Source organism: Sorex araneus, chromosome X, assembly GCF_027595985.1.
Source record: "Sorex araneus isolate mSorAra2 chromosome X, mSorAra2.pri, whole genome shotgun sequence".
Taxonomy (NCBI): Eukaryota; Metazoa; Chordata; class Mammalia; order Eulipotyphla; family Soricidae; genus Sorex; species Sorex araneus.
The window spans coordinates 159,408,432-159,430,514 of NC_073313.1; the positions used below are offsets into that span (position 1 = coordinate 159,408,432).

The 22,083-nt window shown below is 66.5% G+C and overlaps 1 protein-coding gene across 2 annotated transcripts in view; it reads left to right on the forward strand.

The window, feature by feature from the left end:
* The first annotated feature begins 6,572 nt into the window (after window positions 1-6,572).
* Window positions 6,573-22,083, forward strand: part of NOS1AP (nitric oxide synthase 1 adaptor protein) — a 42,327-nt gene continuing 26,816 nt past the window's right edge. Inside the window, exons 1-2 of one of the 2 annotated variants that reach the window (XM_055121587.1) lie at window positions 6,573-6,796; window positions 16,304-16,375. In XM_055121587.1, coding sequence (XP_054977562.1) covers window positions 6,692-6,796; window positions 16,304-16,375 — 177 coding nt within the window. In that variant the 5' untranslated portion in view covers window positions 6,573-6,691. The remainder of the gene's footprint in view (window positions 6,797-16,303; window positions 16,376-22,083) is intronic. The other variant, XM_055121586.1, reaches the window with a different exon arrangement.

Sequence of the window (22,083 nt, forward strand, 5' to 3'; positions counted from 1 at the left end):
GGAATTACTCCTAGCGGTGCTCGGGGGACCATATGGGATGCTGGGATTTGAACCCGGGTCGGCCGCGTGCAAGGCAAACGCCCTACCCGCTGTGCTATTGCTCCAGCCCCCTCCTTAAATGCTTTTTAAAACTCCTTTTTGACATTTGTGCTAGCTTCCAGAACTGTTTTAGAATTCCAGGCCTTTGGAGAATTATTACAGCGGGGAGGGCATTTGCCTTGCACGCAGCCGACCTGGATTCGATTCCCAGCATCCCATAGGGTCCCCCGAGCACCGCCAGGGGTAATTCCTGAGTGCAGAGCCAGGAGTCAGCCCTGAGCATCGCTGGGTGTGACCAAAAAGTAAAAGAAAAAAATAAGTGGGGTCTGGAGCGATGGCACAGCGGGAGGGCGTTTGCCTTGCACTCAGCCAACCCGGGTTCGATTCCCAGCATCCCATATGGTCCCCTGAGCACTGCCAGGGATAATTCCTGAGTGCAGAGCCAGGAGTAACCCCTGTGCATCGCCGGGTGTGACCGAAAAAGAAAAAAAAAAGTACTCTTCCCATTTTGACCAGCTCTGGTGAGTGTTCTGACCACATTCTCACTGCCCTGGCTCTTCTCTGGGGGGGGGGGGGGTGGCGGGCACGGGGGTCACTTCCAAACTTGGGAGACGTCCTCTCGGGCTTGATGCAAATCAGGAGTGTGAAATGGCCTGTTCTCACGGGCAGGGCGGCGCCCGGAGCCCTCGGTCCGTCCCAGGGACCGACGCCAGCCAGCAGCTCTGGGCAAGACAATCTGGCTCCCAGCTGACCCGGCCGCTCCCGGCCCCGCTCGGGGACGCCCGCTGCGGTGCCAGGCGGGCACAGGGAGCCGGGGAGAGGGGCCCACATCTGGGCCCTCGTGTAGGACCAGCACCTCCCAACGCCTTCTCCCTGGCATGGGACCCGGTCAGGGCCGGCTCTGGGCGGGGAGAGCCGGACGCCGGGCCCCCCGCGGCCTCTCACTGCCCTCCCACCCCTCCCGCACCCACGGACTCAGTGTGGGGGGAACTGGGGGCCCAGATGGAGACAAGCCTGGGGCTGGGGACGGGGGCAGCTGCCTCGGGCTCCCAGAGCAGCCGTCGGGGGCCGTCCGGGGGTCTCGGTTCCTCGAGGGCCTTTGCAGGGGGCTGTGGTGATGCCCAGAGGGAACGCAGGCCTTGCATTCGGGGGCCCGGGCTCCATCCCACACCCCACAGTCCCTGAGCGCAGCTGGGGGGACCCCCGGGCACCCCCCACGCCGGTCCCAGCTCCCTCCCTTGTCAGTGCACACAGGGACAAGATGGGGTTTGTGAGGGTGAGGAGCTCGTCTGGGGCGGGAAGGGGGTCCCTGGAGGTTGGCGGGGGGGGGTCACTGCCCCGCTTGGCGGGGCGGGGGTCACTGCCCCGCCAGGGCTGAGCACTCAGCTTGGGGCTCCAGTGGGGCTTGTAGGCTGGGAAAAGAGTGACCCCTAGTGGTGGGTGGTGATACTGCACCCAAGTCGGCCTGCACCCGGCACCCGGGTATGTATAAGGCACCCCGGGCGGTGCCTGCACCCCGGCACCCATTATGCCTCACTCAGCATCCCTCTCTGCACACATCTCTGCCTCCCCTCCCGGTCTGGGGTCAGGGGCTTGGGGTCAGGAGTCGGGGGTCAGGCTTGGGGCTTCTCTCCTCTCCCTCTCCTCGCTGGATTGTCTCCCCCTCCCTGAGTCTGCCTACTTAGCACCCCCAGCTGTGACTTTTATTTTTTTTTTGCTTTTGGGGTGACACCTGGCGATGCTCAGGGGTTCCTCCTGGCTCCGCACTCAGGAATCACTCCTGGCAGTGCTCGGGGGACCCTATGAGATGCTGGGAATCAAACCCGGTCACCGGCATGCAAGGCAAACGCCTTCCGTGCTGTGCTGTTGCTCCAGCCCCAGCTGTGACTTTCTGGGGTTCTTCTCCCCTGGGCAGGTCCCTAACCCGCCTCTGGGCGGGGCTCTCCACCTGGGAGGCCACACACAGCATCACCCCTCTGGACGTGGGGGCTCGCTCAGCCGGGTGCTGGGCTGGGGGGCAGATGGACATCAGGGGCTTTCCCGAGATGCCCGGGGAAGGGGCAGTGGGCACCCCCAGTGGCGGCCGTGCTGCACCCACAGTGGCCGATGCCTGCGTGTGGACGTGGCTTAGGGTGGCCAGTTTGGGAGGCCGAGTCTGGGCCTGGGACCAGGGTGGGGGGTGACGCCCAGCTGGGCTGAGTTGCCAAAACTCCACCCCAGCAAGGAGACGATAAGCTCTTTGGGGGGCAGGATCTGGGGTCCCCAGGAAGGTCCAGGCAGGTGGGTGCTTTTGAGAAATGGAGAGACGTGAGGTGGGGTGCAAGGTGGGGTGCAGGAAGGCAGGACGCCCCCTTCTCTCTGGACACCTGCATTACCAGGTGTGGCCACACGAGGGCGCTACAGACCACATCACAGGTTCCCCTACTGGCCCCTTAGCCCTGCTGGGCCCTCTGTGGGTGCAGGGTCTGGTTAGCCCAGTGGGCGGGGCACTGCGGGCCTGAGGGTGCTGGGTGCCAGGCACCCAGTTCTGAAGGCAGGTGTGGGCCGCCCTGCTTTCTCCTGCAGGGGGTGCCGTGCAGTGGGGTGGGGTCGTCATGCTGCTGCTGTGGCTTCCAGGGCTGGACAGGCGGCCGTGTGCGTTCATTCAAGGACCCCCCCACTGCAGCGCCAGTCCTGTTCCCCAAAAGGGTGCCTCTGGGACTCGTGGTTCTTGAGCTGGGCTTGTTGACAGCTGCAGGTAGGGCTGGATCAAGGCGCTGAGAAGGGGTGCGGCTGGCGTGCGGCCGACTGCATCCAGGGCTGGCAGCTCCCAGGCCCCTTTGCCTCTGTTTCAGGGCACAGTGGGGCTGGCAGCGTGGACCAGGGTTTGAGGGGTCAGAGTCAAGGCCGGGGTGTCTGTTTGCTGGTCACCCAGAAATGCTTGTCGATGAAGCCAGAGTGACACCCAGTCTGTGATTCAGAGCCCCCTTCCTGCACGGGGAGACCTCACGGTGTCCCTCCAAGTGAGTTCAGACCCAGAAACCCCAGTGATTGCCAGCCTGAGTGAGAGACAGGCACCCGGATTCCTCTCTACACACACATACGTGCACATGCGCATGCACATACATGCAACTACACACTTGCATACACGCACACGTGCACACACATGTACACTCACATATGCACACACATACATGCATACATGAACGTACAAACATGTGCACACATGCATGCATGTACACACATGTGCATGAACGCACGTACACATATGCACATGCAAATATACATGCACACATGTATGCAAGACATTCATGCACACATGCACATACATGCACAAATGCATGTGCACACATGGACGCACATGTGTGCATCACATGCATGCACATACACACTTGCACACATGCACACAATATGCATGTGCACATACACACATGTGCACATATGCACACATGCACGCACATATATGCACACACATACATACATGCGCACATAACATACATACACACATGCACACACGCCTGTCCATTTCTTTTCTTCCTTCCTGTCGGCTTTACCAGGCTTGCCATGGGGCCGGTGGGGGGAGGCTTTACTTTACAGGCAGCTCTGCCCATGCACGGCCAGCCCTGAAATGAAATTCGCACGGTAGCGAGTTTCCCGGACTCTTCTCCAGGGTTCTTATCTCAAGAATGTGGGTTTGTAAAGAGGCCGAGACGGCAGACGGCGTCCCACCCTCGGCAGCTGGCTCCAAGCTTGTTTAAAGGAGAGGGGGGCTTGCAGGGGGCTGAATGGAGGAGGCGAGCGCCGAGCTGGGGGCTCTGGGCGCGGGCACACGCGCTGGGACAGAACGTGCATGGAGGCTGCGGGCAGGATGAGCCCAGACCAGGCCTGGGGCGGCCACGGCAGCCCCCAGCTGCTTTGGAGAGGGTCGCTGGGTCCGGCCCTGCTGGGGAAGGCTGACTCAGGGGGTGCAGGATTAAGCCAACCCAGAACCAGGGAGACCTTCTAGAACACTCCAAGCCATTGTTTATGCCGACGAACCCTGACACCAGGCCAGGCGAGAGACGCCTGGTGCCCGCCGAGAGGTGACTTCCTGCCCCTGGGTTGGGGTTTTGTTTGGGGGGCACGCCAGGGCTCCTCTGGGCTCTGTGCTCGGGACCACTCCTGACGGTGCCCGAGGGACCATAAGGGGTGCCGGGGATCAAACCCGGGTCAGCCGAGTGCAAGGCCAGCGCCCTTTCTGCTGTCCCAGCTTTGGAGTTGTTGCTGATGTTATTTGGGGCCACCACTGGTGGTTCTGGGTGTGTGTGGTGCGGGGGGCCTTGCGCACGCGGCGGGTCCCCCACTACCTGCTGCAAAAGCGGTTCAGTTAGACGTAGCAGGGAGTGCTGAGTGCTTGAGCATTTAGGGTTGTTTGGGGGCCACACCTGGCGATGCTCCAGGCTCACTCCTGACTGCACCCAGGGACCGCTCCGGGCAGGCTCTGGGGACCCTCTGGGATGTCGGGGATCAAATCTGGACCCCCGCGTGCGAGGCAAACGCCCTCCCCGCCCTCCCTCCCCCACTGTCCTGCGGCTCCGGGCCCAGCATTTGAATGAAATTGACTTGCCCCGATGAGCACAGTGCTATGATGCGCCACTGAGCATCAGAGAAAGTTCGGGGAGCTGGAACGTGATCCCCGGAACTGCTGTCCATCGTATGGCCTGGTGGTTAGAGCACTCGTCTCACTTGTAGGAGCCTGTGGGCTCAATTCCAGCACCGCCCCCACTCCCGGGGGGAAAAAAAAGGAAGAAAAGCTGATTCCTCCCACAGATTTGGCAAGGCGGTGGGTGAAATCCAATCACATTTAAATTTTTCACAAACAAGACTGAACTCACTGCTGAGAAAAACAAGAAAGGGACTGATTCTGGTGGCCCCTTGTCCCCAGGCGAGGCGAGGGGTCTGTCTGCCTCCCGCACTGGCGTGATTTTTGGTGGAGGCCCCAGTAGAGAACTAACTTCTCCTTTCTGGAACATTCCACGGGGCTTCCCAGCGTGGACTCCCTGAGACCCCCGACACGGTGCAGAGCCGGTTTCTTCATAGGAGGGGGTTCGCTCGGGGTCCTAGGGCTGGGGGGAAGGCGGCAGATGTGGGGCAGGAGGGGCTGCACCCCCCTCCCAAGCTTGAGGAAATCAGCTGTTGCAATGGTGCTGCAGAAGGCGTTCCTTGGGCTGAGCCCCGGGGTCGCTGTCTTTGTCCCCTCTGGCTCTGCTGCCCTTCAGGGGACTAAGGAAGACGCAGCAGTGTGGGTGGGGGGCGGTGGCTGTCTCCTGGCCCCCTCCCTCTCAGGAGGCCTTTGCAGAAGGTGTTGCACGGGAAAGGGCGGCCTTGCCTGCCAGCTCCTCGGGACCAACGGACGTGAGTCCAGGGCGCGGGCAGGCCGTGACCCCGTTTATCAGGGACCAGCGTGGACAGACAAGCCTGGCACGGAAGCTCCTGGTTCCGAGCCTGGCGTCCCGCACCCGCCTCCTGCTCAGCCAGGTCTGGTCTGGGGGGGGGGCGGGGGGCACACAGACTGCCAAGACTAGGTTTGAAGGGGACAGTGCTCTTGGTGCAGATGACGAGGCGGCCACGCCGGGTGACCTCGGGGTAATGTCAAAGCCGCGGAACCCTTTGCGCGGCTCGGCACTGAGTTAATGACTTCCCTCCCGCGACGCAGCTTCTGCCATGCCAAGGAGAACTTTTTTTTTTCTTTTGAAAAGCGTCTGATGCAAAGGAGAGAGCCTCTTTGTCACAAAGGCCACCTGAACGCCAGTCGGCCGTACGGGGGGCTGGGGGGGCGATAAAACAGCCAGGAAACAACCTGCAAGTGCCCGGTGCCCGTGCCAGCTTGCAGGGGCTGTGTAAGTGGGACAGGCAGAAGGTTCTGGAAGCCCGAATCCTTTTCCGCCTGGCTCAGGTCCACGAGGCTGGTGGGCGCATTTACGCATGAGACCAGCCCCCCCCCCTTAGGCATCACCGGGGAAACAAAAGGAGCCTGCGGGTGCCAAGGTCTCCAAACAGGGAAGGATCCAGGCCGCTGCTCCCACCCACTGACCCCCGCCCCCCGGGTAAAAGCAACAGCCCTCCCAAGCCCCCCAGCTCCCCCAGCCCAGCCAGAACAGCCCAGCGCGGCCTCAGAGACAAAGCCAGCCCGGCTGGGCCCGGGGTCCAGCAAGCCCTGGCCAGGTTCGGGGCGGGATGGGCAAGAAGGCGGGAGCTCGGCGAAGGGGACTTTCACCTGCACGGCGGGCGGGGCTGGGCGCTGCGGTGCCGCGGGGGCGGGGCCGGCGGGGGGCGGGGCATTAGGGGCGGGGTCTCGGAGACGAGGCGGGGCTCTGCGGGGTTGGGGCGGGCCCTGGCCGGCGGGGCGGGGCTCCTAGGGGGCGGGGCAGGGGCGGGGTCCGGCCGGGCGCGCGGCCGAGACGGCGCGCCGGGGGGCGGGGAGGGGGCGGGGCCTGCGGGCGGGGGCCGGGCCGGGCCGGGCCGCCCCGCGGGCGGAGCGGCGGGCGGAGCCGGGGCGGCCGCTCGGCGTCTCCGTGACAGGCCCCCGCGCCGCCGCCGCCGCCGCCGCCGCCGCTGCCGCCGCTTCCTCGTCCGGGGCCTCGCGCCGGCCCCGCGCTCCCCCCCGCGCCCCCGGCCCGGCCCCCGGGGCGCCATGCCCAGCAAGACCAAGTACAACCTGGTGGACGACGGGCACGACCTGCGGATCCCGCTGCACAACGACGACGCCTTCCAGCACGGCATCTGCTTCGAGGCCAAGGTAGGGGCTTCCGGCCCGCGGGGGGCCTGTCCCCAGCAGACCCCCGCCGGCCCCACTGCTGAGCCCCCCAGCCCCCGCCCCCAGGCCCCCCGCCTGCAGACCCCAGCTGACTCCCACTGCTAACCCCCCGGCCCGCCTCCAGAGTCCCCCAGACCCCCTGCCTGCAAATCCCCCACTACTGACCCCCATCTGCAGACCCCCATGGCCCCCACCTGCTGCTGACCCCCACCTGCTGGCCCCCGGCCCCCCCTCCCCCCCCCCCCCCCCGCCTTCAGACCCCCCTAGACCCCTACCTCCAGACCCCCCACTTGCTGACCCCACAGACCCCACCTGCAGACCCCCATATGATGAGCACCACCTCCAGACCCCCTGCAGGCCCCCACCTGCAGACTCCCCCAGACCCCCACTTCCAGACCCCCACCTGCTGACTCCCCCAGATCCCCACTTGCAGACCCCCACCTGCTGACCCTCCAGATTCCCAGCTCCAGACCCCCACCTGCTGACACCCCCAGATCCCCACCTGCTGACTCCCCCCACCTGAGACCCCCCCCTGCAGTCCCCCAAACCAGACCCACTGATGTCCCCGGACCCTCCAGGAATGTTGGGGAGAAGCCGGGACAGCTGGACCCCCAGCGCCTTGGGCCAGTGGGGGCTTCTGGCCTTGATGTGGCTTTCATGGAGGAGGTGCTGGGAGGGGGCGTCTTCTAGGTTCCGGGGACCCATTTCGGGGGTCCCAGCCTCTTTTCCCTGTGGCAAGTGTGTGTGGCTGGTCCAGGGCTCGCCAGCGGGAGGGCAGCTGGGCAGGTGGGCAGCTGCCTTCTGGCCAGGTGCGGGGCTGGGGTCCCTTCCTGGAGTGGGCACCGCGGGCGTCCCGGAGGTTGGCAGGGAACCAGCCAGGCCCCTCCTCTGCCCCATGCCCTGGGGGGTACACCTTGGCCAGGGGACAGACCCCCCCCAAGTCAGGGGTCTCAGCGTTGGGGCGCGTTTGAAGTTGGGGCGGGCTTGGATGGGGGGTCCAAGGAGCTGGGGTGAGCGCCAGGCCTGGAAGTCGGGGCGTCCTTGAAGCTGGGGTGTCCTTCCCTGGGGGCCCCCCTGTGGGTGTGGATCCCGCCATGACCCCCTCCCCCGCCGGGGTCCCACACGTGTGCCCCCCCCGGGCGTGCATCCGAGCGCGTCTGGCCTGGCGCAGACCGTGGGAGTGGGGGAGGCCGGGGGAGGCCGCCTGTCGCTCTTCCCTGAAGGTGCCCCCGGTCCACGTGGCGAGGGGCCAGCAGGGGGTCACCCCCTGGAGCCCTGTAGGGGGGTGAGGAACCGTGTCGGGGGCACCAGCCCACGCTGGGACCCAGCCAGGCCCTTCACTCACCTCTGGGAGCAAACGGGCCGAGCTGGGGGCCTTGGGGGGGACTCACGGACCCCCCAAGGCGTCTCGTAGGTCCCCGTCCACTGAGGCGCCAGGATGGACACATTTGCAGCCTTTCTGCCCCAACCCCAGCGCCCCGCCTAGGAGCTGCCCCGGTGCTCGCTGGGTTCTGGGGGGGACTCAGGTGTCGGCCCCCAGCCAGGCTGCGACCCCCTGCCCCCCCTCCCCATCACACACGCCGTCCGGGCCTGGCCCGGTGCTGCTGCGGTTCCTACAGTGACCCTCCCTCCAGGACGGGCCCCCCTGCTCCCGCATCACCCCCGGGTCTCTGCCCGGGGCCCAGACAAGCGGGGGCCGGGCTGGGAGCAGGGGTGGGGCCCGGCCTCTCGCACCTGCCGTGGGCCCCGGGCTGCCCCGGCCGGGCATGGACGCCGAGGGAGCCACTTCCTGTCCCCGCCACCAGGCCCAGGGGTGGGGCGTGGCTCGCCGGGAGAGGCTGGACGGGGCAGTCTGCTCACGGGGCGTCAGCGCCCCCGGATGCCGAGCGGGTCCCCCGGGGGCTGGCAGCCTCCGGACCCCGGTGGGGACAGCTGAGTTCTCTGGGCTGGCAGCCTGTGGCGGGGGGCGCTGGGTTCGGGCGCTCCTTCTGCTCGGGCCACCTCCCCTGGCCACTGGGGCGTTTGCTGAGCGACTCCTGGTGTGTGTGGGGGTGTCTCTCCAGGCCTCGGCTGTCCCTGGTGCCCTCCTGGGCTTGTGGGGCTCCTGTGGCGGGTGGGCGGGGCAGTCTGGCGCTGCCCACCTGCCCACCCGTTCCCGCTGGCGGGGGGGGGGGGGACAGGGGTGCAGAGTGCCTGCCCCAGGCCGTGACAGTCTGCAGCCGGCTGGGGGCGTGTCAGGGTCACCTGGGATTTCTGCTGGGATGGGGGCACAGGTGCGGGGCTCTGCCCCACGCCCAGCGCCCGGGAGGGCACCCAGGGGAGGCGGGAGAGGAGTGAGCTGCCCACAGGCCCGTGCGGGATCCAGTTTCCTGTTCTCCTGAGGTAACAAAGGGCCTCAGTGCCCGGCGGCTTCAAGGTGGAGCCCCTGGCTTAGCCAGCGCCCGGCCGTGCCTTCCTGATTCCTGGGCCAGGCAGGGCTGTGCCGGGCGGGTCTGCTGCCCGGGTGGTTCCCTGTGTCCGGGTCATTGCCTGTGTCTGGGGTGTCACCTGGGTGGGTATCTGCGGGGGTACCTGACGCTTCAGGGCTGCCCCGGGCTGCCCCGTCCTCCCCGGATCTGCCCCCCCCCCAGCCCTGAGAGATGCTGCCCATGTCCCCTCCTGCCTCCGGGGCTTGGGGTCCCAGCCGTGGCCAACACACCGCCCAGCGGGGCTTTCAGACCACAGGAACGTGGTCTCGGCTACAAACACGTGGTTTCAGCCACGAAATCGTGGTCTCAGCCACATCTGCTGGTAGCGTGACAGTGAGCAAAGTCAAACCCAAGATGGGACCGTGCCCAGAGACCCCAGGTGACCACTGAGGGCTCAGGCAGCATCATTGAGCCCCCCCGGCCTATTGTCCCCCCACCCCCAGCCGCAGCTGAGAACTCCCGGGGGCCTGTCAGCCCACAGCCACTGGTCGGGGTCACACCAGCCCCGAGGAAACCGTGGTGGGTGGGGGGTGCAGGGCCGGGGGCGGGGGTTGGCCCCAGAACCTGTGAGCGGGACCAGCTGTCCCGGGCTCTTCATGTCCTTCCCACTGAGATGGTGGCTGGTGTGGACGGTTCTCGAGCCCGCCAGGGTCCTGCTCCCTGCCCGCGTCCTCCGGCCACGCATCCCTCCTCTCTCCACCCTTTACCCCTGCAAGCAAGCCCCAGAACCATGTCCTGGTCCTCGAGTCACGCACCCCATGGTCCTTGGTGGGTCCCCGTTGGCGGTTCCCACGCCACCCAGGGCCTGCCGTGGCCACTCCCTCTGCACCAGCGTCCACAGCAGGAGAAGGGGGGGCTCCGTCTCCCCCTCCACTTCCTGTGACCCTCGGCCGTGGTCTCTGTCACAGCCACCCGCAGTGACGGCGACATCAGAATCGCTTCCTTGAGGTGGCACATTTGGGCTGACCTTTGTGATGACCTTGGCCGCGACCTTTCACTGAGTTTGACCTTGACCCGGGCACTCCCCTGAGTCCCGTGGCAGTGGGCAAGGGTTCTCCTCTTCCTGGCACCGCTTTGAGATGCACGGGACCTCACTGCCTGCTGCAGGCCCAGCCCTGGACACGGCACTCAGCCCCATCCACTCTGGCCTCCCGGCCTCTGGGTCTCGGGTTCGGGGCCCCGGGTTCCTAGCCACCCGTGCTTTGCTCCTTCTAGAACATTCTCGTCCCCGGGGAGCGAGTCCTGCGCTCAGCGGGGAACCAGGGTTGGCAGTGGGCGAACTGGACACCAGCCCCCGCCCCCACTTCCTCATTTGTCAGAGTCACGTTGACGGGGTCCAGGCGTTGACTCAGGCCCACGGGAGCCGTGAGCAGTGCTGGCCAGCAGCCGGTCGGTAGCCGTGGACCCGTCTCTGCTCTTGGGCGTCCACGCAGCAGCTGGCCCTGGGGTCTCCGGCCAGTCGGGGGGATGGGGGAGTGACTCGGGGCCGGGGCTGTTTGTTTCTGGTTTGGGGGCCACACCTGGTGGTCCGTGGGGGGCCCTGCACAGCCCTAGGCGGCGTATGTAAGACTTGCATTTTGGGATGTGATAGCACAGTGGGGAAGGCGTTGGCCTTGCATGCGGCCGACCCAGGTTCGATTCCCAGCATCCCATAGGGTCCCCCGAGCACTGCCAGGAGTGACTCCTGAGTGCAGAGCCAGGAGGAACCCCTGAGCATCACCAAAAAGAAAAAAAAAACAAAAACCAACAGCCAAAACTTGCATTTCCCCCGCTGCTCCCGCGGCCCTTCCTTCCCTGTCACGTGCCAAGTGGGGCCAGAGCCGCTGGCTGTCCCCGACCCCGGCAGCTCCGAAGGACCGAATGTCCTCCCAGATCCGCGTTCTGAGTCAGCCCAGCGGACGCCACCCCCTCTCCTGGACGTGCCGTGGGCACCCTGGGGAACATCCGGTGACTAAGGCGAGTGTGAGGGGACGGGGGCCACCGCAGCGGGGTGGGGGACCGAGTGTGGGCCCCCGGGGCCCCCAGGTGCTTCTGTCTCCCTCTGCAGCCCCCCCCCCCCCCCGTGTTGCATCTCCCGCCTGCCCTCGCCGGCTCCGGCCGTTCTGACGTCCGGCCGCTGTTGGAGACGGGGCAGGCTGGCCAGCGGGGGCAGGTCACATTCCTGGACGGCCAGACCCCCAGCAGGGACCAGCAGCTCAGCCTCCTCGGAGGTCGGTCAGCCGGGAGCCCGCGGCCACTCAGCCCCGTCACGCGGCCGCCGGGAGGGCTCTCGGCTGGGGGGCTCGGCCAGTGCATGTGTGGGGCACCCTGGATTGCACGGGGGTCCGGGTGGAGGGGTGAGGGCAGCATGAGGCCCTGCTCTGCACCCCAGGGGCAGCTGGGGGTACTGGACGGCGACGGCGCGCGCTGGGGGCCAATTCGAGGCCACCCCTGTATTGGCGGTCAGGGTGGGGAGCTGACTGGACACGGCCAGCACACGTCCTGCAGGGTCCCCCCTGACGCTGGGGTCACCGCGCAGGGGGCCCGGACCTGGTGGCTGAGAGCAGTGTCCACGCAGGCCTCGCTGTGGGGTCTGAGCCACCCGCCTGCCCTTGTGTCCCCCTGGCCCCACCGTCCAGGCTGCAGGAAGTGGCCGTGGGCCTCGGCTTCCCCTGAAGCCGCCATGGAGAAGGCCGGTGGGGTGGACTGTCCACAGGCCCAGATCTTCCAGCTGCGAGGGTCACCCGGCTGGGGTCCCCCTATGGGGACTGCTGACTCGCCCCTGGAATTTGCCGGTGGGTTGGGCAGCGACAGGGACTGGCTGTAACACCCAGCGTCCTGCTGCGGCTCTGGCTTTTTTTTTTCCCCCTAAGGTGTTGTGGGGGCAGGGCACAGCCAGCTGTGCTCGGGGCTGACTCCCGGCTCTGCACTCAGGGATCACTCCTGGCCGGGCTCGGGGGACCCTAGGGGATGCCGGAATCGGACCCGGGTCGGCCGCGTGTGAGGCAAACGCCCTCCCTGCTGTCCCATCGCTCAGGCATTTGGTTGTTATTGTTGTTATTGTTTTTTTTTTTTCTTTTTGGGATCACACCAGTGATGCTCAGGGGTTCCTCCTGGCTCTGCACTCAGGAATCACTCGATGCCGGGAATCGAACCCGGGTCGGCCGCGTGCAAGGCAAATGCCCTCCCCGCTGTGCTATCGCTCCAGCCATTTTGGTTGAAAGGGCTCACGGTTTGTCTGCCTGACCCCAGAAGCCCCCTGTTTGGGGGTGCTGGTCACAGGGAGGGCAGGCCCTGTTTGGGGCGCGTGTCTTGCCAAGACCCGCCTACTGCAGGGGGCATGTGCGTGTAGGGGGTTCTTGACGGGGGCGGGGGGGGGGTGAGCCTTTCTCTCCCAGCAGGTTACATCAGGGTCCCCCACAGCCTCCCCGACCTGGCCACCGCGCGGCGTGGAAGGTCTGCAGGCGCCGGCCCCTCCCCCAGGGGTCACCGCAGAATGAGCTTGGCGGGGGGCCGTGCGTGTGTGGGAGAGAGCAGTGGCCCCGCAGCCCCCCACGCTCCGTGTCCCGCGGGGTTTGCCTGTCCCGGCCAAGGCGTCCGAAGTGCAGCCCCAGGTCCTGCCCCGAGTGTGGCCGGGGCGTCCCCTTCCCGGGCTGCTGCTGTAGGTGACTCGTGTCCCCAACGTCCCTCTGGGACATGCACCCCAGGGCCCAGCCCGGCCTGCTGGCGGGAGTCGGGGTCTGGGCACGTGGGCTCAGCACCACCCCCTCACCTTTGACCTGGAAGGAAAGGGCTGCAGTCGGGTGGGATGTCATCACTCCTCTGGTTCCCGGGGGTCCCCACGGACCACAGTGATGCCTGTGGCCACTTCCTTTGGGGTTGCTACCCCAGAGCTGCCCCCAGGACCCTCGTCCTCGCAAAGGCCCCTTTGGGGCGCCACGTCAGCTCATGCGATGGATCTTTTGGGGTCTTGGGGTCCATCTCTGCGCCCTGGCCCAGACCTGGGCTTCCCGGGCACCTCTTAGGTGTGGGGGGCGCTGATGTCCCAGGCCCTCCCCGAGTCAGAACCCGCAGCAGTGCCGCCTCCTAGAAATGCCCAGTGGCCTGCAGGCCATCGGCCCTCCAGGGCTGGAACCTCCTGTGTGCCTGGGTGTCCGTCCCCTGCTGTCCGTGCATCTGTCCCCTCTGTCCGTCTGCCCATCCCGTTATCTGTGAGTCTGCTCCTCTGTCCGTGTATCTGTCCCCTGCTGTCCGTGGGTCTGTCCTCTCTGTCCGTGTGTCCGTCCCCAGCAGCAGCCTTGTGAATTAACTACTGCTCCTTCCGTCCCGGCTGAGATTGACCCTCCAAGTCTGGCTTCCGGGACGGCGTCCAGCGGTGCCTCTCGGGGTCCCTGCCCGCTGCCCTCAGCCCTCCTCGTCCCCCACCCTCCGCTCCAGTCGTCCTGGGGGCCAACTCCGAGGCCCGTGCCGGGATGGTAACCGACGGCCTCCCCTCGTCCGCGGGGAGACGGCCTCGGCTCCCCGCTTTCCCCGGCTGCGGCAGCTTAATTCCGCTCATCCGCAGGAAGCCGGAGTATTTATAGACGCTTGTTATTTTGGGGTCTGTGGAAGGAACCGGCGTGTGCGCCAGGCTCGGGGCGACAGGGGCCTGGAAGCAGGTGACGCCGGGCGGGGCGAGCGGGCAGGAGGCGGCGGGGGGACAGAGCCCCGGGCAGGACCCCCGCCCGCCCACGGGCTGCCCCCAGCCGCTGAGGGGCTCAGCCCCACCATGGCATGGCGGCAGGTTTGCATACAGGTGCTGGGCCACGGGGGTCTCCGGCCCGGCCCCCGCACCGGGCGAGCCCCTTCAGACTTGCACCTCGTCCTGCACGGTCCCTGGGCCCTGCTTGGAGACCCCTGGCTGGGGGGTGCTGGGGGCTGGGGCATCACCTAGCGATTCTCTCCTTGTCGCCCGTCCTGTGGGGGCCACGGGCCCTGGTTCCCTGAGTCTGTCCCCACACATGGTTCCCGTGGCCTTTGCCCTGGAAGTGGGCAGGAGGGTCCCTCTTGGAGGGAGGGTCTCCGACTCCGGGACCCAGCCTGGAATCTGCTGGGGGCGGGGGGCCTGGTGGAACGCCCCCCTGAGAGGTGCCCAGCTCCCCCTCCTGCCACGGCACCCTGAGCCCCCCGTGGGCACCCCACACCCCGGGCACTGCACTCTGGCCCTTTCAGGCCCGTGTGAGCTGTGTGCCGGCCTCATGGCTCTGGCGGAAACTTCCAGAAGGACACCCAGCCCAGTGGAGGTGTGGGTGGCACCCCTGGGACCCCATCCTCCACTCTCTTCCCGAGCCCCCCGAGTCAAGGGCGAGGGGCTGAAGGTCACCCATTGTGGGGGGGGGCAGCTGGCCTTGCTCCGGGTTGGGGCTCCGGGCCGGCCCACTTTGCTTCCTGGCGGGTTGGCCACCACGGCAGGGGACTCTCCGGCCGGCCGAGCCCTGCGTGCACCCGGAGCATCCGCATCCTCCAGCCTGGGCCTGGTCCAGGGCCTTCCCGGATCCCGCCCGTCACCGCTGCCGGAACTGCCAGCGGGTTGGCGGTGCAGGGATGGAGGATTTGGCATTGCTGTGGGAGGGCACCACCCCCCCGCCCAACTGTCCGCCCTGGCCATCGCCGCTGGAGTGTCCGCGTGGCCTCCACGAGCCCCCAGCCCCCTTGGCCGTCGGCCACATTCTCGCCCCCCGCCAGAGACACGCTGTTACGGGATGGCTGTGTCTCTGGGGCCTCAGCTGACAGGGGTCACGAGGGTTACTTGGCCCTAACGGGCCTCCCAGCAGGACGCGGGGATGATTCCACAGTGGCGGCGGCTGAGTGTGATCCGTGTGGACACGTCACGTGGCCTCAAGTGACAGCTCCGGGCACGGGGGCTGCCAGGAAATGCCTAAGAGCGTCACTCTGCCAGAGGACAAGGACACGGCTGGCTGCGTGCCAGGCCCAGGCACTCGTCTGGAGTGCACGCATGCACCAGAACACACATGTGACTGCACATGCATGTGTGTGTGATTCCATCATGTGTGTTCCAGGACACGTGTGCCTGCGCATGTAATTCTGTCATGCACCAGGACACACATGTGACTACCTGTGTCATGTGTGTATGGTTCCATCGTGCACCAGGACACACATGACTACATGCGTGCCTGTGTGTGTGGTTCTGTCATGCACCAGGACACACATGTGACTCCATGTGTGCATGTGTGGTTCTGTCACATGTGTACCAGGATACACATGTGACTACATGCTTCATGTGCATGTGATTCCATTGCACGTGTGCCCTGTGCCCACGCATGGTTGTTCGTGCATGTACACATGCAGTCAGCTATACATGTATGCGGGAGTGGATGTGTTTATGCTCATATGGTCTGCACACATGTGTGCCTATGTGGTCATGTACACGTGTTAGTGCTTACACGTGTGTACATGACTGTACATGTGTGCACTCACGTGGGGGGGGACGGAAGCCTGCACGGGACGGTCCCTGAGGCCCGTGAGGGGCGGGGACACTGCAGCCACAGGGCCGCGCCTGGAGGGGGTGCTGGCCGGGCGCTGGGCTCGCCCTTTGTTCCTGCTCAGTGAGGCGGTTACCTTGGCCACGTGGCCGCTGCTGGCCGGCTCTGCTGTGGCCCGGCCGCCCCCTGGGTCTGCCTGGTGCTCCCCTGGGGGCGGGGGCCAGGCCAGTCCTGCTGTGTCATGTGCACTCGGGGGCTGGGGGCCTCCGTGGCTCGGGGCAGTGGCAGAAGGAGGAAGGGGCGGTGAAACCCGCAGGTGACTCCTTGGGGCGGGGTGACATGGGGGTCCCCCCGCTGGTCCCCAGCTCGGCCTGTCGCGCATTCTGAGAAACATGGGTCAAGGGTCAAGTCCCGGGCACGTCCGGACCCTGGACAGGGTGTCCCATCCCTGCCCGTCCTTCACCCCCCTCCGCCCTCTGTTCTGTCTCGACTTGGGGGTCGCACCTGGGCCCCCGCGCCCTCCCCCGCTCCCCTTCTCACCACTCTCCTTCTCTCCACAGTACGTGGGGAGCCTGGACGTGCCGAGGCCCAACAGCAGGGTGGAGATCGTGGCCGCCATGCGCCGGATCAGGGTGAGTGGGGGGCCCGGTGGGGCCGGGGTGTGGTGGGCGCTGGCCCCGGTGAGGGCGGGAGTGCCGCTGGCACCGGCCGTGGCTGTCTGGGCCGCACGGCTGGAACTTGGGTCTGTGTGGCGGCCTGGGGCCTCCTCCCTGCTCTGGCTGCGCGGGTCCTGAGCTGTGGGAATGTGGCCAGGGCCCCCCCACTGCTGTGAGGCCGATGCGCGCCCCCCTGAGCGGGCCGAGACCCACTTGATCCTGTCAGAAGGTGTCGCGCGCCGCTTCGTCCAGCGAAGAAACACGCAACTCGGAGATCCTTTTGGCTGCGATTTATTCAGGAACTTTCTCATGCGTTAGAGAAGAAATCAGGAACGGGGACGAGGAGGAAGGAGGAAAGGGGGACGCATGAGGGAGAACCAACTAGCTAGGTGACTTCCCCCCTTATATACTTCTCCTGCTCGTGTTTGCCCCCAAGTGTCTGCAGCTGATAAACTAGCCGTAACTTGTGAGCGTGACAAGACATCCTGATTCCCCATCAGGTGTTGTTCACGAAGCACGGTGCAACCAACAAGAAACAGGTGTTCACGAAGCACGGTTCCATGGAGGCTCTCCACAAGAAGGAGGGTGGAAGGGCCAGTGACACCCCGTCACCCGCTGCGGGTGCTTGGGTCATTGCTGCTTCTGTTGCTGTGGCTACGGGCGGTGTCGGCCGGGGTTAGTGACACGGGGTGGTTGGTGTTGGCTGTGGTTAGTGACACGGTTACATGGTGTGTGGCTGGTGCCAATAGTGGTTAGTGACACGCTGTGGTTGGTGTTGGCCGTGGTTAGTGACATGGGGTGGTTGGTGTCGGCTGTGGTTAGTGACACGGTGTGGTTGGTGTCGGCCGTGGTTAGTAACACAGTGTGGTTGGTGTCTGTCGTGGTTAGTGACACGCTGTGGTTGGTGTCAGCTGTGGTTAGTGACATGGTGTGGTTGGTGTCGGTCGTGGTTAGTGACACGGTGTGGTTGGTGTCTGTCGTGGTTAATGACACACTGTGGTTGGTGTCTGTCGTGGTTAGTGACACGCTGTGGTTGGTGTCAGCCGTGGTTAGTGACACGGTGTGGTTGGTGTCGGCCGTGGTTAGTGACACGGTGTGGTTGGTGTCGGCCGTGGTTAGTGACACGGTGTGGTTGGTGTCGGCCGTGGTTAGTGACACGCTGTGGTTGGTGTCGGCCGTGGTTAGTGACACGCTGTGGTTGGTGTCGGCCGGGGTTAGTGACACGCTGTGGTTGGTGTCGGCTGTGGTTAGTGACACACTGTGGTTGGTGTCGGCCGGGGTTAGTGACGTGGTGTGGTTGGTGTCGGCCGTGGTTAGTGACACGCTGTGGTTGGTGTCAGCCGTGGTTAGTGACACGGTGTGCTTGGTGTCGGCCGTGGTTAGTGACACAGTGTGCAGTTGGCAGTGGCCGTGGGTGGATGGAGGTGGCGCTTTGCCCCTCCTGTCACTGGCCGAGTGACAGATCCCGGCCGTCATTTCCACCGGCTCTGCCGGCGGCCCGTGTCCTGCTGGCCTGTCGCCGTGCGTGCGGCTGGCCTGGGAGGGCGGCGGGCCCCTGGGAGTGTCGGTGGGGCCCTCCAGGCTGTGGCGCTCCCTGTCCCCCCCCCCACGGCACGAGCAGGCCAGGGCGGGCCCCGTGTCCAGCCACGGAAGCAGGCTTCTGGGGGCACTGCCCGCCGCTCACGGGGTCTGGCTGTTCCCGTGGTGCCCGTCACCAGTCGAGGGTGGCGGGAGGGGCCGCGCCTGGGCTGACTGGCTCTCGGTGGCCATGGCGGAGGGGGGACGTCAGGCCAGCCCCGTCAGGTGTGGGGCCTCCGCCCCGTCCCCCGGCCCGCAGCTCCCCTCGCCGTGCCCCCCCGGAGGTGTTTCCCCGGCCAGGCCGCCTCTGTTTGGTCTGGCCGTCTGGGCGCTTGTTTAGACTGTCAGGAGGGGCGCCCCGGCCGGCCAGGCCACTCTCCGCCCGCCCCCCGCCTCCCTCCAGCCCCACTGCAAAGCTCCTTCCCCGCGTCCAGGCCCACCCGGGCTGGTCAGGGCCATCCCCGGGTGCTCCAGCTTGCCCTGTTGCCTGTGACCCCGGGCTGTGGGGGGGGCACGCCTGGCTGGGGCAGGGCTGGGGCGAGGAGGGGAACAGGGGGAGGTCTGGGGCACAGGGCCGAGCTGCTGCAGACCCTGAGCCGAGGCCCCTTGCAGCCCCGCCCAGGAGCGAGCAGACAGGGGCGAGGCCCAGTGCTTCCGTCCACTCCGCTCGGCGAGCTGGACAGGGGGGCGGGCAGGGGGGCAGGAGCAGGGGGTCTGCAGCCCCCCAGCTGGAGAAGCCGAGGCCCCCAAGCCGGAAACAGGAAGCTGGGACCTGGTAATCCTGACGGCCGGAAGCAGCCACTGGACAGACGTCGCCTGGCTTTGGGGTCCCCCTGCACCCGGGGGTGCACCTGAGGGGCTCGGGAAGGGTCAGGCAGACACGCTGTCGACAGGGCCCGCGCCGCTCCTGGTGTTCTGCCCGTGAGCCCCCCCACCAGCCAGGTGAGCCCCCCCGGGCCCGGGGCCAGGCCTGCCCGCTGCGTTGATGGAGACCAGGCCGGGGCCCTGCTGGCGTCTGGCGGGGCTGCCCGGAGATAAGGCATTCCACACATTCCTGCTTCCCGTGGGAGCAGCCGGCCCCTCCTCTGCCGCCCCTGCCCAGCAGGGGTGAGGAGGGCCGGGTGGCACCTCTCTCCCTCCTGCCCCCCGCTCTTGCTGACCGTGTCTCGTGCGGCGTCTGGTCAGCACACGGCCGTTTTATTTCTCATCCCCGCGGCCGCGTCTGCCTGCCTCAGCGATGTGGGCCGGGGGCCCTGCGTGCGGGTCCGAACCCCAGTTCAGACTCCACGGGGGGCCCAGAGCCGCAGCACAGCAGGGGCGATGCTAGCCTGGCACGAGGCAGCAGACCTGGGTTCGATCCCCAACATCCCACAGGGTGCCCTGAGCTCAGTCAGGAGTCAGCCCAGAGCATCAACACGAACGAAAACACGTAAAATCCATGGAAGGGAACACGGGTGGAAGAACCGGAGACAGTCCGGCAGGGAGGGCGTTGGCCTGGCACGCGGCCGACCCAGGTTCGATCCCCGGCATCCCATAGGGTCCCCCGAGCACTGCCAGGAGTAATTCCTGAGCACAGAGCCAGGAGGAACCCCTGAGCATCGCCGGGTGGGACCCAATAAGCCAAAACATAAGTAAATTTTTTTTTCTTTTTGGGTCCCACCCGGTGATGCACAGGGGTTCCTCCTGGCTCTACACTCAGGAATCACTCCTGCGGTGCTTGGGGGACCCTATGGGATGCCGGGAATTGAACCCGCGTCGGCCGCGTGCAAGGCAAACGCCCTACCCACTGTGCTATCTCTCCAGCCCCAAAACATAAGTAAATTTTAGGAGACATGGTGGGAGTCTCCGGGACCCCTCCCGAGGTGCCTGGCCCAGGAACGGGAGGGCCTGGGTGCTGGGTGTTCCCGGAGGGCGAGGGAAGCCCAAGGTGACCCCTGTGACCGAGAGCAGCTGGCCTGGAGAGGCAGCTGGACAGACAGCCACAGGGCTGTCGGCCTGGGGGCACCCAAGGGAGCCGGTGAGGGCCCAGAGACGAGGCAGAGCTTCTGCCCGCGGGTGTCTGGGGTCAGTTAGGACAAGAGTGGCCGCTGTACTGGGCGGGAGGCAGGTGGGGGTCCAAGCAGGTGGAGACTCTTGTGGCTGCCCCTCTCCCTGCACGCCCCAGGGGAGCCTGTTTCTAGGGATGCGGCGGGGAGGGGGCCTGAAGACCCTCTCCCCCATGCCCACCCCTGGCTGTTTCCCCGCTAAGGAAGCTGCACTCCTCCCCCTCCGAGCCCTGGGCAGCCGAGACTCTGCATGCAGCCGTCACCTTTGTGCCCGCTCCCCGCCCCGCCCCTGCTCTGGTGCGTGGGTGTCTGCAGAGCGGGCCCTGGCCTCCCCTGGGCACACCCTGCCCAGGGCAGTCCCCGTCCACGCAGGGCGGTGCCCGGGAAGTCCCCGAGGGGGCCACGTGGTAGGAAGGGGCCGTGCCCGGCTGGGGTCCTGGGAAGGCCGTGGGGGTCAGGTGCAGGGACGCGGGGAGGGGGGCGGGCCACGAGCTCCTGCCCGGGTCCTGGGGAAGGGGCTGGTGTGGTCCGCGGTGGTCTCGGGGTCTGGCCCACCGGGCCTGGGGGAGCATCGTGGCCGGCCCAGCCATTCACAGGGTCCGGCCTTCCTCATCTGTCTGGGGGGCTTGCGGGGGGCGTCCAGACCGCCGTCCTGGGGGTTTGCTCAGGCCTTCACAGTGCCAGGAGCCGCTCTGCCAGCCCGTCTGTCTGTCCGTCCTGGCCCCTGGGGGTCCCGGGCAGCGCGGCCACTGGCCGAGTGAAATGACAGGGAGGCACCACGCGGCCCGGAGCTGGGCACATTTCTGGGGTGGCCGAGGTGCGTCTGTTGGGGCCGACTGTGCTCAGCCTCCCGGGGCCACTCCCAGGCTGGCCCCAGCTACCTCCTCCTCCTCCTCCTCCTCCTCCTCCTCCTCCTCCTCCTCCTCCTCGGGCCCCCGCAATGGGCCTGCGATCCAGCCCTTTCACCCACCTTCCCCACCGGAGTGCGTGAGAGGCCCGGCTCTGGGGCGGCCCCGCCAGCTTCCACGCTGAGACCCTCCCGGGCGCCGGGTGTGGGCAGGGGTCTCTCCCGAGCCGGGATCAAAGTCTCACACCCGGCCCCAGGTTCCCGCGTCCTGCGCCCCGTTGGCCTAACTCGCCCTGGGGCCTGTTCCCGCGGGGCAGCAAGCTGTTCCCTCGGGCTGGGCAGTGCCCCCAGGGCCGCTGTCCTGGTTCGGGTCTGGCCGTTGCCGGGACTTCAGCCGGGCCCTGCACCCGAGACACGACGCCTGGTTGCACAGCCCTCCTGGGGACACGCGGCACCCGGAGTGGCCATGGACGGGGTCACGGGGGCCGTGCTCGCCCCATGCCGAGAGGGACGGAGGCCCCACCCATCCAGCCTCCGGTCCTTGGCTCGGTGCCGCCGGCCTCTGCCCCGAGAGAACCTCCCGGAACTTGGCACGCGGAGGCCGGGAGTTCCTGCCGGCGGGCAGGAGCTGGACGAGGGCCAGGCCAGGAGCCCTGCCCGCCCTCGCCTCCAGCTTCCTCTCGCCCGGCAGATAGGGCTGACACTGATTGCCCAATCCGAGGCCCTCCGCGTCTGGACTCCTGCCCTGGGCCCCCGCGGTGAGTGATGAGCTTCCGGGTCCCACCTTCTGGCCGCCTGGAGCCGGGCCGGTGCTGTGCTGAGTCCCCCGTGACCTGGGCCAGAGCTGAAAGGTCGGGCTGCCCTCGGGGCAGCTGGGCCCCGCCCTGGGTGCTGACCGCCTGCCCCAGAGGGCTGAGTGGGGACGCCCGGATCAGGGTAGGCCCAGCCCAGCTGTGACCACCTGGACCCACCTCCCACCCCCTCGCCCAGAGGCCAGCTCTCGCCTCTAGTGCTGTACTGTGGCTCCTGCATTCACTCACTCATTCCCTCATTCATTCACTCACTCATTTATTTACTCACTCACTTAATTCATTTACTCAATTCTCATTCACTCGTTCAGTGACTAATTTATTCACTCATTCATTCAGCATTTCTCTTATTCACTCATCCACCCACTCACCGACTCATTCCTTCACTCATTCATTCACTTATCC